At 44.4% G+C, this 19,460-nt stretch overlaps 1 protein-coding gene across 17 annotated transcripts in view; it reads right to left on the bottom strand.

Moving 5' to 3' along the window:
• The window catches only part of flncb (filamin C, gamma b (actin binding protein 280)), a 93,534-nt gene that overhangs the window by 46,491 nt on the left and 27,583 nt on the right, over positions 1–19,460 (bottom strand). For all 17 annotated transcript variants that reach the window (XM_071332779.1, XM_071332778.1, XM_071332777.1 and 14 more), the window contains exons 2-3: positions 14,748–14,996; positions 3,444–3,541 (exon numbers count right to left, since the gene is read on the bottom strand). In XM_071332779.1, the coding sequence (XP_071188880.1) occupies positions 3,444–3,541; positions 14,748–14,996 (347 nt within the window). The remainder of the gene's footprint in view (positions 1–3,443; positions 3,542–14,747; positions 14,997–19,460) is intronic.

Below are 19,460 nucleotides of genomic sequence, written 5' to 3'. Positions count from 1 at the left end.
TAAATCTCAGTAAGACCAAAATAAGGGTGTTCCAAAACTGGTCCGATCTCCAGGACCAGAAATACAAATTCCATCTAGACACCGTTGCCCTGGAGCACACAAAAAACTATACATATCTTGGCCTAAACATCAGCGCCACAGGGCTTTGAACGATCTGAGAGACAAGACAAGAAGGGCATTCTATGCCATCAAAAGGAACATAAAACTCAACCTACCAATTAGGATCTGGCTAAAAATACTTGAATCAGTTATAGAACCCATTGCCCTTTATGGTTGTGAGGTCTGGGGTCTGCTCACCAACCAAAAATTCACAAAATGGGACAAACGCCAAATTGAGACTGCATGCAGAATTCTGCAAAAATATCCTCTGTGTACAACGTAGAACACCAAATAATGCATGCAGAGCAGAATTAGGCCGATACCCGCTAATTATCAAAAGCCAGAAAAGAGCAGTTAACTTCTACAACCACCTAAAAGGAAGTGATTCCCAAACCTTCCACAACAAAGCCATCACCTACAGAGAGATGAACCTGAGAAGAGTCCACTAAGCAAGCTGGTCCTGGGGCTCTGTTCACAAACACAAACACACCCCACAGAGCCCCAGGACAGCAACACAATTAGACCCAACCAAATCATGAGAAAACAAAAAGATAATAACTTAACACATTGGAGAGAATTAACAAAAAAACAGCACAAACTAGAATGCTATTTGGCCCTAAACAGAGAGTACACCGTGGCACAATACCTGACCACTGTGACTGACCCAAACTTAAGGAAATCTTTGACTATGTACAGACTCCGTGAGCATAGCCTTGCAATTGAGAAAGGCAGCTGTAGGCAGACCTGGCTCTCAAGAGAAGACAGGCTATGTGCACACTGCCCACAAAATGAAGTGGAAACTGAGCTGCACTTCCTAACCTCCTGCCCAATGTATAACCATATTAGAGACACATATTTCCCTCAGATTACACAGATCCCCATCAACCAGCGAAGAACAAACACCATTGTAAATACAACCCATATTTATGCTTATTTATTTTCCCTTTTGTACTTTAACCATTTGTACACTGTATATATACATAATATGACATTTGTAATGTTCCTTATTATTTTGGAACTTCTGTGAGTGTGATGTTTACTGTTCATATCACTTTTGTATATTACCTACTTCACTTGCTTTGGCAATGTTAACATATGTTTCCCATGCCAATAAAGGCCTTGAATTGAGAGAGAGAGAGAGAGAGAGAGAGAGAGAGAGAGAGAGAGAGAGAGAGAGAGAGAGAGAGAGAGAGAGAGAGAGAGAGAGAGAGAGAGAGAGAGAGAGAGAGAGAGAGAGAGAGAGAGAGAGAGAGAGAGAGAGAGAGAGAGAGAGAGAGAGAGAGAGAGAGAGAGAGAGATGTAAAGTTCTGTAGCAGCTGTTAGGCACATGAAATGTCTGTGTTTAAACAGCCCTCTGGATAATGGAGTCCATAATTGTACACAACCACCACATGGGGACTTACAGGTGGAAACACACACACGTTCACATACTCTCACACACACATGCTAATTTATAACCTATATACCCATTAGGGTGTGTGGCTCTGAGAGGAAACAGGCTGGTCATGCTAAAGAGATGCCACTGCTTCATGCGTACAAACCTGTACATACATATATACAGTACATACATTCACAGACTCTTACTATAGGTATTCTACTCCCAATGTATAATGCTGAAATCATACTGACATTTTCCAGAGCTCTTAAACCATGCCCCATGGTCAGAAGAAATAATGAGTTTGGCCAAATGAAGCCAGTCAAAACGACTTCAAGACTTTCCCAACCTTGTTAAACTGTCTGTCAACAAGTTCTCTGTTTTCAGACAGAGAATGCTGATCAGAACCAGCTTACATCATGCTGTACATCCCAGTGTGACACAATGACCAATTTTCTCTCTTTCTAATAGTCTCTCTTTCTCTTTATAGTCATCCATGTGGATCCCTCTCTCTCTCTCTCTCTCTCTCTCTCTGTCTCTGAGGGGTGTCAGAGGGTGTTCTAGCTATATTTAACCCTTGGCTGTAGGGCCAGGGGGTGAGCCTGAAAATAGAACAGCCATTATTTAGCATGGCCACTTACTAGGTTAACCACTACGCTATTCTCTGTGTGTTCCTCGACATATACAGGGTCAGTGGTGTTTTGGGGATCCCAATGTTTAAGGTTAGACAGGGGTAACAAGAGCTGATCCTGATCCTGGTGCAGTTGTTCAAGATGTAAACACATCCCACGACCTTGTCACTCCCACCATGTGACCCATACTCAAAGCATGCTGAGATTTCCCCCACTATGCCTTACAGTGATGGTCTGGACCCTCCCATATAAGCTCAAATGCAACATATACAAACACGTGCACACACACACACACTCCCTCCTCTATACACATGCATATACTTATTAAGAACTTTCTCTCTCCTTCGCTCATTTCTCTATGGAGAGTTGCAGGTTCCTTGGTCTGCGTTAAAATCATTGACTAAGGAGCAGAAGGTTGTCTCTGCTATAGGTAACTAATGTTTGGGCCAATTAATACACTGAAGGAAGTGCTTATTGACACGATAAAACACAGGTTGCCCCTGGACAAGTGGACAAAACCACTAAGCGTGCACACACGCACACGCACATGCACACACACAAACACACACACACACACACACACACACACACACACACACACACACACACACACACACACACACACACACACACACACACACACACACACACACACACACACACACACACACACACACACACACACACACACACACACACACACACACAGGGAATATAGAGTTTCTGTTCATGTTTTCCATCTTGGAATCTAGAAGCGCTATAGACTAGTGTGTGACTGGGGAAACAGTTTGTGGTTTCATATGAACACGCTCCAGTGGTCCTGGTGGTGGCATTGGCTAACCAACCCTCGCCTCTTCAGAATCCAGCCTAACCTGATGCCAGCCTGGCCTCTCCTCTCTCCAAGACCCAGCCCAGTACAGCAGCATGCCAATGTACCTCCACAACCACATACTGAAGAAATTAGCCAAACACAATCCCACATACACTTATCCACATTGGCCTATGTGGCTACGGACTGTCACCTGGGACACACCCACCAACTCCCACTCACTCACTCAAAGAACAGATTGATCATACAGGCTTATGACAAGTCTTACAGTGCATTTATAAATACGTCATAATACATTTTACCAATCTTTAAGCCGTAAAGTGTTATCACAGATTGCCCTGCTGTTTAACACTGAAGCCAGTTGCCTCAGAGTAACTGAGTCTAAACCAAGTATGTGGATATGAGTTTAACTAGATGAGTTGAACTGGTACGAATGAGTTCAGGTTATGTGAACTAAACCAGGTGAGACCAGGAGTGATGGTGAGTGTAGGTGGTGTGGTGATGTTACCTGGGGCACACCGAGCCAGTCATCAGCCTGCTGCATGGCCTCCCTGGCATTCTCCACAGGCTGGCTAGGATCCCACGTCTCCCAGTCAGGACACAGGCCTACATGACAGATAGGGAAGGAGAGGGGAGAGAGAAAGCATTTAGTCATGGGACAACAGTACACAGAGAATCAACATAGGTCCATCCACTACGATTCGCTATAACCATGACAACAACTGCCAAACCATGTTTACCCGCAATACTTTGCCTCTACAGTAGAGACACGCAAGAGTGAGCTGGTCAATTCTTGAGTTACTTTTTTCCTGATGTTAGACTGTGGGTCACTTTGAACAAAGCTGACACACAAACACACACACAATGCAGATTATAGGATTATCAGGGAGTGGCGTGAGGATGAGAGATGTAGAAAGCCTCAGACGACACACAAACACAGAGAAGTGTCATCACTACACAGTCCTCTATCCACCAACCTGGTCTCAGCATTTTGTATTATTCTGTACGTAAATCCGAGACACTAGATTTAGTATGATATATTACGTTTCATATGGTATATATTAATTTGTGGATAGTTTGTGGATGTCGATCATCCATTTCGTATGATATGTTACGAATGACAATTCGTATGATATGTTACGAATTTGCAAAACGTAAGATATGTTACGAATTCTAATTTATTGTGGTTAACGTTAGCTAGGTGGCTAACGCTAACAATCGCTAGCTGGCTAACATTAGCAAGTTTAGGAGTTGGGATTAAGGTTAGAGTTAAGGGAAGGGTTAGCTAAAAGGGTTAAGGTTAGGGTTAGGGGAAGGGGATGGGTTAGCCAACATGCTAAGTAGTTGCAAAGTAGCTAAAAAGAAGTAAAAAGCTGAAAAGTTGCTAAAATGCTAAAGTTGTCCGTGATGAGATTTGAACACGCAACCTTTGTGTTGCTAGACATTCGCATTGTATGCCCACCCATCCACCAAAACCAAGCACCCTCCTTTCTTTTTTGTCTTAAGTAACCTTCTGTCTTATGTAACCCTACCAAACGTAACATACAGTATAATACTAATTTGAGTGTCCCGGATTTGCATGTACTATGTTATGTCTAGTCTATGAGACCAGGCTGTATCCACAGACTGTGGAACGGGAGAGCGGGCTCAGCACTACTCAATGTGACAGAGTGGTTTGGTGTTTTTTACTGTTGTTTCTCCCACCTCAGTAAATGGCAATACATTTTCCATAAGTCTCATTAGCTGTCATGGCTGTCTCTATTGCAGTTCCATCCAGAATGTTCTCAGCTCAGGGTGACTTCCTTGCGCAAACCCCACTACTGCCAGGAGCCGTATGAAAACAGAGGCGTGAGGCAAAAGGATACTACACAAATACAGTGGGGAGAACAAGTATTTGATACACTGCCGATTTTGCAGGTTTTCCTACTTACAAAGCATGTAGAGGTCTGTAATTTTTATCATAGGTACACTTCAACTGTGAGAGACGGAATCTAAAACAAAAATCCAGAAAATCACATTGTATGATTTTTAAATAATTAATTTGCATTTTATTGCATGACATAAGTATTTGATCACCTACCAACCAGTAAGAATTCCGGCTCTCACAGACCTGTTAGTTTTTCTTTAAGAAGCCCTCCTGTTCTCCACTCATTACCTGTATTAACTGCACCTGTTTGAACTCGTTACCTGTATAAAAGACACCTGTCCACACACAATCAAACAGATTCCAACCTCTCCACAATGGCCAAGACCAGAGAGCTGTGTAAGGACATCAGGGATAAAATTGTAGACCTGCACAAGGCTGGGATGGGCTACAGGACAATAGGCAAGCAGCTTGGTGAGAAGGAAACAACTGTTGGCGCAATTATTAGAAAATGGAAGAAGTTCAAGATGACGGTCAATCACCCTCGGTCTGGGGCTCCATGCAAGATTTCACCTCGTGGGGCATCAATGATCATGAGGAAGGTGAGGGATCAGCCCAGAACTACACGGCAGGACCTGGTCAATGACCTGAAGAGAGCTGGGACCACAGTCTCAAAGAAAACCATTAGTAACACACTACGCCGTCATGGATTAAAATCCTGCAGCGCACGCAAGGTCCCCCTGCTTAAGCCAGTGCATGTCCAGGCCTGTCTGAAGTTTGCCAATGACCATCTGGATGATCCAGAGGAGGAATGGGAGAAGGTCATGTGGTCTGATGAGACAAAAATATAGCTTTTTGGTCTAACTCCACTCGCCGTGTTTGGAGGAAGAAGAAGTATGAGTACAACCCCAAGAACACCATCCCAACCGTGAAGCATGGAGGTGGAAACATCATTCTTTGGGGATGCTTTTCTGCAAAGGGGACAGGACGACTGCACCGTATTGAGGGGAGGATGGATGGGGCCATGTATCGCGAGATCTTGGCCAACAACCTCCTTCCCTCAGTAAGAGCATTGAAGATGGGTCGTGGCTGGGTCTTCCAGCATGACAACGACACGAAGCACACAGCCATGGCAACTAAGGAGTGGCTCCGTAAGAAGCATCTCAAGGTCCTGGAGTGGCCTAGCCAGTCTCCAGACCTGAACCCAATAGAAAATCTTTGGAGGGAGCTGAAAGTCCGTATTGCCCAGCGACAGCCCCGAAACCTGAAGGATCTGGAGAAGATCTGTAGGGAGGAGTGGGCCAAAATCCCTGCTGCAGTGTGTGCAAACCTAGTCAAGAACTACAGGAAACGTATGATCTCTGTAATTGCAAACAAAGGTTTCTGTACCAAATATTAAGTTCTGCTTTTCTGATGTATCAAATACTTATGTCATGCAATAAAATGCAAATTAATTACTTAAAAATCATACAATGTGATTTTCTGGATTTTTGTTTTAGATTCCGTCTCTCATAGTTGAAGTGTACCTATGATAATAATTACAGACCTCTACATGCTTTGTAAGTAGGAAAACCTGCAAAATCGGCAGTGTATCAAATACTTGTTCTCCCCACTGTATATGGCAGAGATTGAGTGTGTGAGGGGGCTCTAGGGGGAATTTGAAAAACGTACAGGAGAGGAACATAAACCCCTAAAGCATTCTCCCACACTGCTAAAGAGCTGTACCTGCCCCTCATATTTGTTTGTGTTCCATCAACACACACACCAGCATACACTCAATACACACGCACAAACAGTGATACTCAAGATGGGTCATTATGTTTAATGAGCCCTCTACAGCTGGCCAGTAGTATAAACAAGTACCTTTTCAACCAACTCATACTAGTTTAATGTGCCTCTGTTAGGCTGAGGTGTGATTTACTGGCCCTGGGGGGTCTGTGACCAGGTAGTGTGAGGGTAGGCGAGGGCCATTCAGAGGGGGTGGATAGAGGGGTGTGTTGGGTAAAAATCTGATGAGTAACATTTCACTCTGAGGAGAGGGGAACAACCTCAGGATCGGATGCTTTGCTGTGGAATCTCGTGTGTGTGTGTGTGTGTGTGTGTGTGTGTGTGTGTGTGTGTGTGTGTGTGTGTGTGTGTGTGTGTGTGTGTGTGTGTGTGTGTGTGTGTGTGTGTGTGTGTGTGTGTGTGTGTGTGTGTGTGTGTGTGTGTGTGTGTGTGTGTGTGTGTGTGTGTGTGTGTGTGTGTGTGTGTGTGTCCAAAACCCTCTCTGTTCGCTGTTGCTTAGTCCTGGTTTATTGTTGTATTCTAGTGGAAATACACTGATTCACAAGGCATGGACGCAAGCCATGAAAAAACCTTTCCTTAATTTACTTCTACGGACAATACGCTTTACTTTCACTGTTTTACTGTCCGCCCTTACTTCTAACAGAGAGGCCTCTGCCCTGTTCCTTTTGCTCCTTAACAACACACATGAGCACACACACACACACACATACACACACACACACACACACACACAAACACACACACACACAATAATGTGTTCGGCAGGAAATGCGGCGCTCTACATGTGTTTTCACTTATTGCGTTCCTCGCTGCTGTGTTCTCTACTCTGACACTCAGCATGCTGTTACAACAGCCAGAAACACACTGCCTCCACACTGCAGCCTGCAGCACACCCATGTCCAGGGCCTTGCGGGGAAGGGGTTTGGCTGAACCAGGGGAACTCGAGGTGTCAGGACCAATTAGTTACGCAGTAGAGGATAGCAGGTCTGAGAGCAGTTTGAGTTTCACCCAAAACAGTTATTATATTTGACATTTACATTTTAGTTATTCAGCAGATGCTCTTATCCAGAGTGACTTAGAGTTGGTGCATTCATCTTAAGATAGCTAGGTAGGACAAGCACATATGTCACGCCCTGACCTTAGAGATCCTTTTTATGTCTCTATTTTGGTTTGGTCAGGGAGTGAGTTGGGGTGGGCATTCTATGTTTTGTGTTTCTATGATTTTCTATTTCTATGTTTTGGCCGGGTATGGTTCTCAATCAGGGACAGCTGTCTATCGTTGTCTCTGATTGGGAACCATACTTAGGTAGCTCTTTTTTCCACCTGTGTTTGTGGGTAGTTGACTTTTCTTTAGGGCACATAGCCTGTAGCTTCACGGTTTGTTTTTGTAGTGTTTGTTGTTTTTGTTCGGCGTCATCTTTATTCAATAAAGAAAAGGTACGCTCACCACGCTGCACCTTGGTCCAGTTCTTTCAACAGCCGTGACAACATATCAAATCAAATCAACATTTATTTGTCACGTGCGCTGAATACAACCGGTGTAGACCTTACAGTGAAATGCTTACTTACAGGCTCTAACCAATCGTGCAAAAAAGGTATTAGGTGAACACAATCACAAACGTAGTAAGTACATTTTTCCTCATTAAAGAAGTTATCAGCAAAGTCAATGCTAGTAGGAAAAGCAAAGTGCAATATTGTTTTAAATGCTCCACTGAATGTTTCACATTTCTTGCTTAATGGGTGAACGGTCCTGAATGTTACATTTTGTGCTGATTGTGCTGATTAGAAGAAAAAACGCTATCCTAGCGTTTTGGGCACCCTAAATGAGATTTGGTTTTGCCAAGAAAAAAAATAGCATTTTCAAAGCTAATTCCCTGTTTGCCATGAATTATGAGAGGCTAACAAAATCAATAGGGGCCCCATGGAGTTCAGGGCCCCTGAGTACGGGCCTAGTTGCAGCTCGTAGTCTGCATATAGGCAGAGGTGGCACTGCGAGAGAATGTGAGAGAATTGCACTTTGCCCTAACGCTACGTGTACTGTGAGAGTATAGCTTGTTCTGGATCTATTAGTATAAATGTTTCAGTGAGAGCAGAGAGAAACAGAGCCCTGTATGGTCAAAGCCTAGAATTAAACCTGTTACTTAGTCCTGTGCAGTGTCAGAGACAGAGCTCTGTGTAGCAGCAGTGTAAACACTGCTAATACAGACACCTAGACAATACACACTCACTGTGAAAAACAGAAAGGTGCACACACACGAACACACACACACACATGATTAGGCACGTACACCATAAATGCACATGTAAAGCACAAACGCACACACACACACCCGCTCTGTGACCCCGCTGCTCTGGGTAAGTGAATTAGACTGGTTCAGTATGTGGGAGAATGGAGTCGTTGTTTGTTTATTGTTCCCCCACCTTAGCCCCTCTCCAACACACTTCTCAACGTCCTGCCTGAGCAAACACACTTTGTCAGGCACACAAACACACATAAACACACACTCGGGAGCATGCAAACACATGAAAACAAAAATAAAGCACACACATTCACACATTGGCTCTCTCTCACATGCACACGCACACTCACACACCTACAAAAGACAAAACACCTATGCACACATACAGACACTCAGTAAACAAAAAGACAATGCACCTCAGTTCTTTGCTTCATTTCTCTGGAGTAACTAACTCCGTGAACCTATTAATGCCATTCCACTCATCTGGTCTCACACCATTTGTACAAACACAGGATTAGAGGCTCTGTTGAACAAGACGTGTCTCCTGACCTGAGGTCAGTCTGAGTTCCCCTTGGAACCATGTCTTAGAAGCCCTACTGCCTGCCAGGAGCCTAGTCCAAATTAGTAGAGGCCTTTACCGAGAGAGCCTAGAGTTATGAAACCTTCCCCAGCGGGGATCACTCTATCTGGGGCAGTTGTCGGGCAAGTCCACCTGGCTAGGCCCTGACGACCCTGATCTCTAATTACCGGCTATGCACTATCTCTCTGTGGTTTGGGGATTCGAAATGTCTGTGTTTTTTGGTTACCCCCCCCCCCCTACACTCCTCTTCCTCATCCTCCTCCTCTCCCTTTCCCTCATTCTTCTCTCATCAGATAGTTTTATAATGACGAAACGGCTGGTTCTGATTAAGAGTTAGGGGTGGTAGGGGGAGCATACGGAAGACACACATCTCATTCTGGTTCAGTTCGGACTCCCCTTCTCTGATGTGGTACAGCTCAGGAATATTGCGTATTGAATGCAGCTTGTATGCTTTTTGGCCTCATCCATTTTTGGCCCACATCCCCACCTTGAATAGGATCTCCTCATTGATATCATGCTCTATGGTAGCCTCTGCACCATAACCTCTACCCCACAGAACATGCCATGCATACACTCACCAAAAATAAACATTCTCATTGTCATCAAATCAAAGTTTATTTGTCACATGTGCCGAATACAACCGGTGTAAACCTTACAGTGAAATGCTTAATACAGGCAATAACAAACAGGGGGATTTTTACCGTTTTTTACAATCACTTTGGCATTCATTTCGGAAACCTTGATGTCATTTTTCTAAACCCTAGACACAAAACTCACAACCAATGATCAAAATGCACATTTTTCAAAACTCTAAAACTTTTTCCAATTGCTTGGATACAATACACATAAAGCTAAGATCATTTGTTCATTGAACTAAAATCACCGGTTCAAAATGACACAACTTAACATCACAGTATTACCATTTCAAAATGCAATTCACACATTACATCTGAGATGACTGTCTATTCATTTCATTACAATGATCTAACTATCAATTGATACAACTGCTCAAAATGATAAGTACCTGTTGCATTACTCTTAATGCATAGTTTTATGGAAACTGACGAAAAATATTCCATGTTTAGATCATGAAAGTTTCAGGATAAGGTTGACACCATTACCGTGGAACATGAACCTATTGGATTACATTGGATTACATTATCTATGGATGTAATATTTCATCATCATTCTTTATCAGACACTGTTTCTATGGTCCCATGTACCACTTTTCCAGACCATGTTTTCAGATTTGACATTACTGTACACTCACCGGCCACTTTATTAGGTACACCTATCTAGTACTGGGTAGGACCACCTTTTGCCTCCACAACAGCCTGAATTATTCACGGTGTTGTACGTTAAGGGATGCCCTTCTGCACACTGTTTTAAACAGCTGTTATTTGAGCATTTGTGGCCTTTCTGTTAGCTTGAATGAGTCTGGACATTCTCCGCTGACCTCTCTCATTAACAAGGTGTTTTTACCCACAGAACTGCCGCTTACTGAATGTGTTGCAGGCAGCCACATGGCAGCCACATGATTCGCTGTTCGAATGTAACCTTCCTTGATGAGCTAAATCAGGTCTGTAGAGCTGATGGCATGACCTATGTCATTGTGTGGGATAATGTCAGGTTCCACCATGCTCAAATGGTGCAAGCATGGTTTCAGGCCCATCCACAATTTACCACCCTGTACTTACCCCCATACTCTCCTTTCCTAAAACCCGATTGAGGATTTTTTTTTTTTTCACCAACAAGCCACCCTTCTCCAGGCCATGGATGACGCATGCAATGACATCACGGCAGACCAGTGTCAGGCCTGGATTCGCCATGCCCGAAGATTCTTCCCAAGATGTTTGGCTAATGAAAACATCCATTGTGATGTGGATGAGAACCTATGGCCAAATCCACAAGACAGGTTTGATGGAAATATAGAATTACAGTAATCAATCCTTTGTTTTGCTTTTTACAGTAAGCCAGGTGAGGAACACTGCAGTTTATGTTTTACTGTAGTTTTTTCCTATTTCTGTAGCTAATTATTTTTGCTTTGATTCAAAGAAACCTATGAGTGATTTTATTGTATTTCATTAATAAATTTCAGATTTTGTTAAATGATTCCACTGTGTCTGTAGTATTATCTTTACTAGCCCTTTTACAGTGATGTACTTACGTGTGGTACCATAATGAAACATGTATCACATATTTTATACTACAATATTAAAATATTGAACGAACGTGACTATGCGTATATGATAAACAGAGAGTAGCAGTAGTGTAAAAGAGGGGTTGGCGGGTGGTGGGTGGTGGGACACAATGCAGATAGTCCGGGTAGCCTACGGTTAGTCAGGCTAATTGAGGTAGTATGTACATAAATGTGTAGTTAAAGTGACTATGCATATATGATGAACAGAGAGTAGCAGCAGCCTAAAAGAGGGGTTGGGGTGGGGACGATGCAAATAGTCCGGGTAGCCATTTGATTACTTGTTCAAGAGTCTTATGACTTGGGGGTAAAAACTGTTGAGAAGCCATTTGGTCCTAGAGTTGGCGCTCCGGTGCCGCTTACCATGCGATAGAAGAGAGAACATTCTATGACTGGGGTGGCTGGGGTCTTTGACCATTTTTAGGGCCTTCCTCTGACACTGCCTGGTGTAGGTAGAGGTCCTGGATGGCAGGCAGCTTAGCCCAAGTGAAGTACAGGGCCGTACACACTACCCTATGTAGTGCCTTGCAGTCAGAGGCCGAGCAACCAGTCAGGAGGCTCTTGATGTTGCAGCTGTAGAACCATTTGAGGATCTGAGGACCCATGCCAAAACGTTTTAGTTTCCTAAGGGAGAATAGGCTTTGTCGTGCCTTCTTCACGACTGTCTTGGTGTGTTTGAACCATTCTAGTTTGTTGGTGATGCGGACACCAAGGAACTTGAAGCTCTCAACCTGCTCCACTACAGCCTCGTCGGTGAGGATGGGGGCGTGCTTGGTCCTCCTTTTCCTGTAGTCTTGATTATGTTGAGGGATAGGTTGTTATTCTGGCGCCATCCGGTCAGGTCTCTGACCTCCTCACTATAGGCTGTCTCGTCGTTGTCGGTGATCAGGCCTACCACTGTTGTGTCGTCTGCAAACTTAATGATGGTGTTGGTCGTGCCTGGCCACGCAGTCGTGGGTCAACAGGGAGTACAGGAGGGGACTGAGCATGCACCCAAGGGGCTCCAGTGTTGAGGATCAGTGTGGCGGATGTGTTGTTACCTACCCTCACCACCTGGGGGCGGCCCGTCAGGAAGTCCAGGATCCAGTTGCAGAGGGAGGTGTTTAGTTCCAGGGTCCTTAGCTTAGTGATGAGCTTTGAGGGCACTATGGTGTTGAACGCTGAACTGTAGTCAATGAATAGCATTCTCACATAGGTGTTCCTTTTGTCCAGGTGGGAAAGGGCAGTGTGGAGTGCAATAGAGATTACATCATCTGTGGATCTGTTTGGGCGGTATGCAAATTGGAGTGGGTCTAGGGTATCTGGGATGATGGTGTTAATGTGAGCCATTACCAGACTTTCAAAGCACTTCATGGCTACGGACGTGAGTGCTACGGGTCTGTAGTCATTTAGGCAGGTTGCCTTAGTGTTCTTGGGCACAGGGACTATGATGGTCTGCTTGAAACATGTTGGTATTACAGACTCAGTCAGGGACATGTTGAAAATGTCAGTGAAGACACCTGCCAGTTGGTCAGCACATGCCCAGAGCACACGTCCTGGTAATCCGTCTGGCCCCGCGGCCTTGTGAATGTTGACCTTTTTAAAGGTCTTACTCATGTCGGCTACGGAGAGCATGATCACACAGTCGTCCAGAACAGCTGATGCTCTCATGCATGCTTCAGTGTTGCTTGCCTCGAGCATAAAAGTGATTTAGCTCGTCTGGTAGGCTTGTGTCACTGGGCAGCTCAAGGCTGTGCTTCCCTTTGTAGTCTGTAATAGTTTGTAAGCCCAGCCACATAAGAAGAGCATCGGAGCCGGTGTAGTACGATTTAATCTTAGCCCTGTACTGGCGCTTTGCCTGTTTGATGGTTGGTCGGAGGCATAGCAGGATTTCTTATAAGCTTCTGGGTTAGAGTCCCGCACCTTGAAAGTGGCAGCTCTACCCTTTAGCTCAGTGTGAATGTTGCCTGTAATCCATGGCTTCTGGTTGGGGTATGTATGTACAGTCACTGTACATACATCACATCACATCGTCCTCGATGCACTTATTAATAAAGCCAGTGTACTCCTCAATGCCATCGGAGGAATCCCAAAACATGTTCCAGTCTGTGCTAGCAAAACAGTCATGTAGTTTAGCATCTGCTTTATCTGAACACTTTTTTATAGACCGAGTCACTGGTGCTTCCTGCTTTAATTATACCTTGTAAGCAGGAATCAGGAGGATAGAATTATGGTCAGATTTACCAAATGGAGGGCGGGGGAGAGCTTTGTATGCGTCTCTGTGTGGAGTACAGGTGATCTAGAATTTTTTTCCCTCTGGTTGCGCATTTAACATGTTGATAGAAATTAGGTAAAACTGATTTACGTTTCCCTGCATTAAAATTCCCGGCAACCAGGAGCGCCGCCTCTGGGTGAGCGGTTTCCTGTTTGCTTATTTCCTCATACAGCTGACTGAGTGCAGTCTTACAGCCAGCATCCGTCTGTGGTGGTAAATAATGTGGATGGAAACTCTCTTGACAAATAGTGTGGTCTACAGCTTATCTTAAGATACTCTACTTCAGGAGAGCAAAATCTAGAGACTTCCTTAGATTTCGTGCACCAGCTGTTGTTTACAAATATGCACAGACGGCTGTGCCCCCTCGTCTTACCGAAGTGTGCTGTTCTATCAAGCCGGTGCAGCGTATATCCCACGAGGGGATATACGTACATAACCCTTACCCCTGACCTGGTCTCATTAGGCTTGGTGTTTCAACAAGACTGTTTCAAAAAACACTGGAGTTTCTCTGGAACTTCTCTGTGACACATACTTGGAATTATGGCTGAGGTTAGTGTTTAGTGTACTGTTTCAGTGAATAGTATGGATGATTAATCAACCCTCAAACAACTCTCAAATGAGTTACAACCTGGAAGACTATTGTCAACAAATGAAACGTATGAGGCACAGATCTTGGATCAGCTCTTACAAAACTCTTACAGTTCTTACAGATTGACAATTTGCACTCAATCTGCTCCTCAAAGCCTTACCTCGGGCACAGTTGTCAATCAGTGTTCCCAGGGCCTTGCCATCCATCCATTCAAATTAACTAACACTAAACTGTTTCTGAGTCAGCGCCAAGCCAGCAGAGTCTAACAGAATGAGTCACAGATCCTGGATCAGCTCTTACCTGGGGCACAGTTGTCAACCAGGGCTCCCAGGGCCTTGCCGTCCCTCCAGTCACGGTGAAAGTTGTTGATGGGCAGCTGGGGCACCTTGTTCTGGATCCATCCCAGCAGCCTCTGCTTGGGGGTCAGCTTCTTGGCATCCTCATCGTCCTCGTCCTCCCACATGGGCATTGAGATGGAGTAGTGCAGGATCAGAGTCCAGATCAGACCCAGGATAAGCTTCAGGTTCCCATCCACGATGGCCTTGCTGTCTGTAAAGGGGGAGAGAGGGGAGGGTTAAGGTCAGGTAATTTACTAAGGTACTGATACTGAATAAAGAACATAGTATGGTATTGTGCAAAAAAGCAATACTTCCATGAAAGCAATACTGGCCTCTATAAATTGTCTCCCCAGGTAACTTCAGTTTAACCTTTTACTGCAGTGGGCTAAATTAGGGTCACACAGAGTGTTTCCTGGTAGTCTTAAACAAATCTACTATAAAACAAAACTATACACCTCACACACATTGTTGGGGGTTAAAAAAGAAGACACCTGTACCATGTATGATATTAGAGTTCAAATGTATTCAATTTTGAGTTTGCATCCCAATATTACACTTTATTTACATCACAGACCACTAAAAAATATCAAATCCGCTTTATATAGAAACACCGGATTTTCAGCGGGTATTAAAATATTAATAACATTCCACCCATGAGGCCACTAGGTCATTTGATTGGAGGAAAGGGCTACGCCCTCTGCCATATACAGTTACAACTTAACTCACAAACTGGGGAGCAGATTAGGTCTAGCCCTAACCCCTTGTGTGGGGCCTCTACCACACACACACCTGCCATCTGATCGGTCTGTTCTAAAGAGAAACAGTGTGTTGTAGAATCGTAATAACAGAGTATGCCCTCGGCCTTCAGCTGCCTGGCACAACAACATCAACATCTGCGTTTATTCTGCTCTTATGAGACCCTGGTCGCCCCGGCCTTATCGCCACGGTGATCACCAAGGAGATCACATATAAGGCGGCAGGGGAAGATGAGGCAATGGTATCACTCTAGGACTCCTCAGTCATCGTCTTCATAACACTGATGTTTACTCTTCTCTTCCGGCACCTATCCATTTGTCTTGTCTGGTTGGATGATCCCTCACACACACATCCAATTCCCAGGTGCATATTGAAGATATTGGAAGAACTGTCCACATTTACTTTTCGTCAGCCAACAAGATGAGTAGGCCTAACGAACAACAAAAGCACTAGCCTATGTCAATCTACTATTCCCCCATAGTACAAAGGTCCACCTATTCATTTGGAATAAATATTCCAAACATACTGTATTCTGGGAAAATTGTGGGATGCTATAGATCCCAAATGAATACAACCACTAGAATTTAAAAAAAACTTTTTTACGCAATGTGGCTGACGCAACAAATCAAAATGTTACTAAACTATTAGGTTATTTCTTCACAGTATAAGCGCAGCAATGCGCACATGGTAGTAGGTGTAGCGATGTACGCTGAAAGTCGTGAAGCAAGTTCAGGGAGTGGATACATTTCATTAATAAATGAACAAAACAAGAAACACGAACAGCATGGAACAGGAACAGAAACAATGACGACTGGGGAAGAAACCAAAGGGAGTGACATATAAAGGGCAGGTAATCAAGGAGGTGATGGAGTCCAGGTGAGTGTCATTATGCGCTTAACGCTCGTGACAGGAGTGCGCTGTAACGAGAGTCTGTTGACCTAGAGGCCAGAGAGGGAGCACACGAGTGTTCCATTAGCGGAAAACACCATTATCAAAAGTGACCACAAAAGCAATTATACATGTAATGCTTTTATTATGAAGATACATTTTTATGGTGAAAATGATCTTCCTCAAACTTGACAATGCTTATATATGCCAGTTAGGCTCTACACCCCTTGTAAAGCGGATTAATGTGCTTAATTTTAAGTTATTTGGCCACTTCAGTTGTTATTCAAACCTTATTAAAACATATAGGCCTACGGGCTAGGCTACACGAGGTGTGCGAATATGATTAGAAAAAGTTGCAAAAAAAAGGCATTGTTTCTTATGCTGGGCATCATTCACAAGTGATAATATACAATTCACATGTGATAGGCTAATATTGTCACCCATCAGACTATTCTTGATTTAATCTTGTCTTTACATATACTAAATAATATGTGAAATTTGTTTTCATTTAGAATGGACCGTTATCATGCACCTCTATCGAAACAGGGGCAGTGGAAAAAATACATGTCATCTATGCACTTAAATAGCAAATGGAGGACGCTTTTCCCGTGGTTTATTTTCATGCCAGCCAGGTAGGCTACACTCCTGTTGTAAATATATGCAATGTGCTTAATATTAGGAAAGCTGAGAAATAAATATAGTAGGCCTAGCCTATAGAAAGCTGATCCTCCTATTTTTAGTAGAGGCCTGGGCTTATGGGATATGAGCTCATGGACTCGCATGAAGTGTTTGATTCTTCTTTTGAATACATTTCCATTGATGTCGGAGTGATTAGAGGGTCAATCGAGTGCTGAGTACCAGGCAGTTAGCAAGTTTGGTAGGCTACTAATATCCATCAGCAGCATCAGAGCTTGGAGAAGCCTAATTACCCTGACTAAACGATCACGTGGAATTTGACTGCCTTCATGACTCGTGACCACCGGTGTGATGGTAAAACGGTCCCCGCAACAGCCTTATCTATGAGTTGGTCCAGTCAAATAAGTACAGGGGGTGATGTGAGGGGGGTGGGGAGTGGAGTTGTAGGTAGGGATGGCTAGTAGTTTGGGCTTGGACCATAAGGGGAAGGAGGGAAAGGGGTTTTGAATTGGAGGACTGGGTAGAGGGACTGTTGGGATATACAGGTGTGGGGTCGAGGAGGCTGGGGTGAGAAGCTATAGGAGGACGGGCTCATTATAATGGCTGGAATGGAATAAATGGAACTGTATCGTACAGATCAAACACATGGAAGTCAAATGTTTGTCTCCGTTCCATGTATTCCATTCCAGCCATTACAATGAGCCTGTCCTCCTAGAGCTCCTCCCACCAGCCTCCTCTGCTGTGGGGATAGGAGTTTACAGTAGTTGGGGGAGTTTGAGGTTAGTGGAAGTGGTAGGCTAGGGGGGGTGATATTGAGAGCTAGCACAGATGTAGAAAGATTGATATCTTTGGCTGATGGTCTCCATTTAGGCTCAGTGAAGGGGCAGTTTCATGTTTCATTCAGCTTGCAAGGTGCTGAGAGCAGATCAGCACTAACGAACCCTGCAGAGCGGTACTGCTGCACCAGCAACACACCAGAAAGAGAGGACCCCTCAGGTATACTGTGCCCGTTTAAAAAAGGCAGGACTTTACATTCACACTCTCCCACTCTGACACTTCTCCTTCAGCACTCCTGAGAGAGTATTAAACACACATACGCACACACACACATTCACACACACATATCACACATGCGATAAGAGAGAGCGATTCAATCCCTTCAGTGGTTTGGTCCAGGTCCAACATTTAAAAGCCTGATATTTCCGGCACTGGAGTGTGTAGGATCTGAGTCTATGGTGAGAGCATCCTGGCTTGAACAGGGACATTCCTATAGGACTGCATCAGAATGGTCAGTGCGCGCGTTCATGTGTGTCCTACTGTATTGGGAGGGGACATTACCCAGACTCCCTGGCTCAGTAGTCTCGCCTGTCAACAAGGCTGTCACCCTGTCAACACTTGCAATGTTGACAATTTGCAATGTTTTTTTTTTTACATTACTGGACCCTTCGCATAGGACCGCTACACCTTCACTACTTTGAATTGATCTTGGAAAACTGCCTCGTCTAATCTTACTCGACAAAAACGGAACGTTTCCTCGTAACTTGAAGTTGAACTCCGCAAACAAACTGCTTGCAAACATCCGACGGGGTTGATGACATGGTCCTGGAATCTAGCAGGCTCAAACGCAACATGCATGGAAGAACAAACAGTGTGAAAGAACAACAAACACATGACTTAAAGGCTTGGGGAAAAGGAAAGGTGCATTCGGAGGGAGAAGGAGGGGGGACAGAATTCCAAACTAGAGCTGGGATGGGGAATGAGAATGTTTTCTGAAAACTTCCAGAGGGGTCAGACAGAGGTTGAGGTTGGGGGGTATTGACGGGAACAATGAATTTGGCCCTGTCGACAAGTTTGTGTGTGCGTGTGTCTGTGTATGTGTGAGGCATCTGTGTCTCTGGAGCCAAGGCATTAGTGTGTGATTGAATGCCTCCCTCCCTCAGTCTCATGGCGCCTGGCCTGGCCCTTTACAAGATCTACTCTCTGTACAGGAGATAAGCAGTGTATCCCCCACACCCATTCAAATCATCCTGTGCCATTCACCAACCACACTGCCACATGGAGTCAAGAGAGATAATAGAACAGAGGGTGAGAATAGAGGGCATCCAATAGCTCACACTAACCCACTTCAGTTCCTCCACTAGAGCAGTAAAGCACAAAAGTACTAAGTTGCTAAAATGATTTGCTGTCTCTGTCTCTCTCTCTCTCTGTGGATCACACAATTCTCTCTCCATCCTCCCTTTTCCTCTATCTTCATTCTCCTCTTTATCTTTCTGGCACATTCTGTTACTCCCCTAACACATCTCACTTTCTCACTCTGTCCCCCTTTGCCTCCCTCTGTTTGTCTCTCCCTCTCTCATTCTTTCCTCTCCCTGCCTCTCTCTCCCTATTTCTCCAT

Source organism: Salvelinus alpinus, chromosome 11, assembly GCF_045679555.1.
Source record: "Salvelinus alpinus chromosome 11, SLU_Salpinus.1, whole genome shotgun sequence".
NCBI classification, from domain to species: domain Eukaryota; kingdom Metazoa; phylum Chordata; class Actinopteri; order Salmoniformes; family Salmonidae; genus Salvelinus; species Salvelinus alpinus.
Note: the sequence above shows the minus strand (reverse complement) of the source record. Positions and strands in the feature narration are given on the sequence as shown.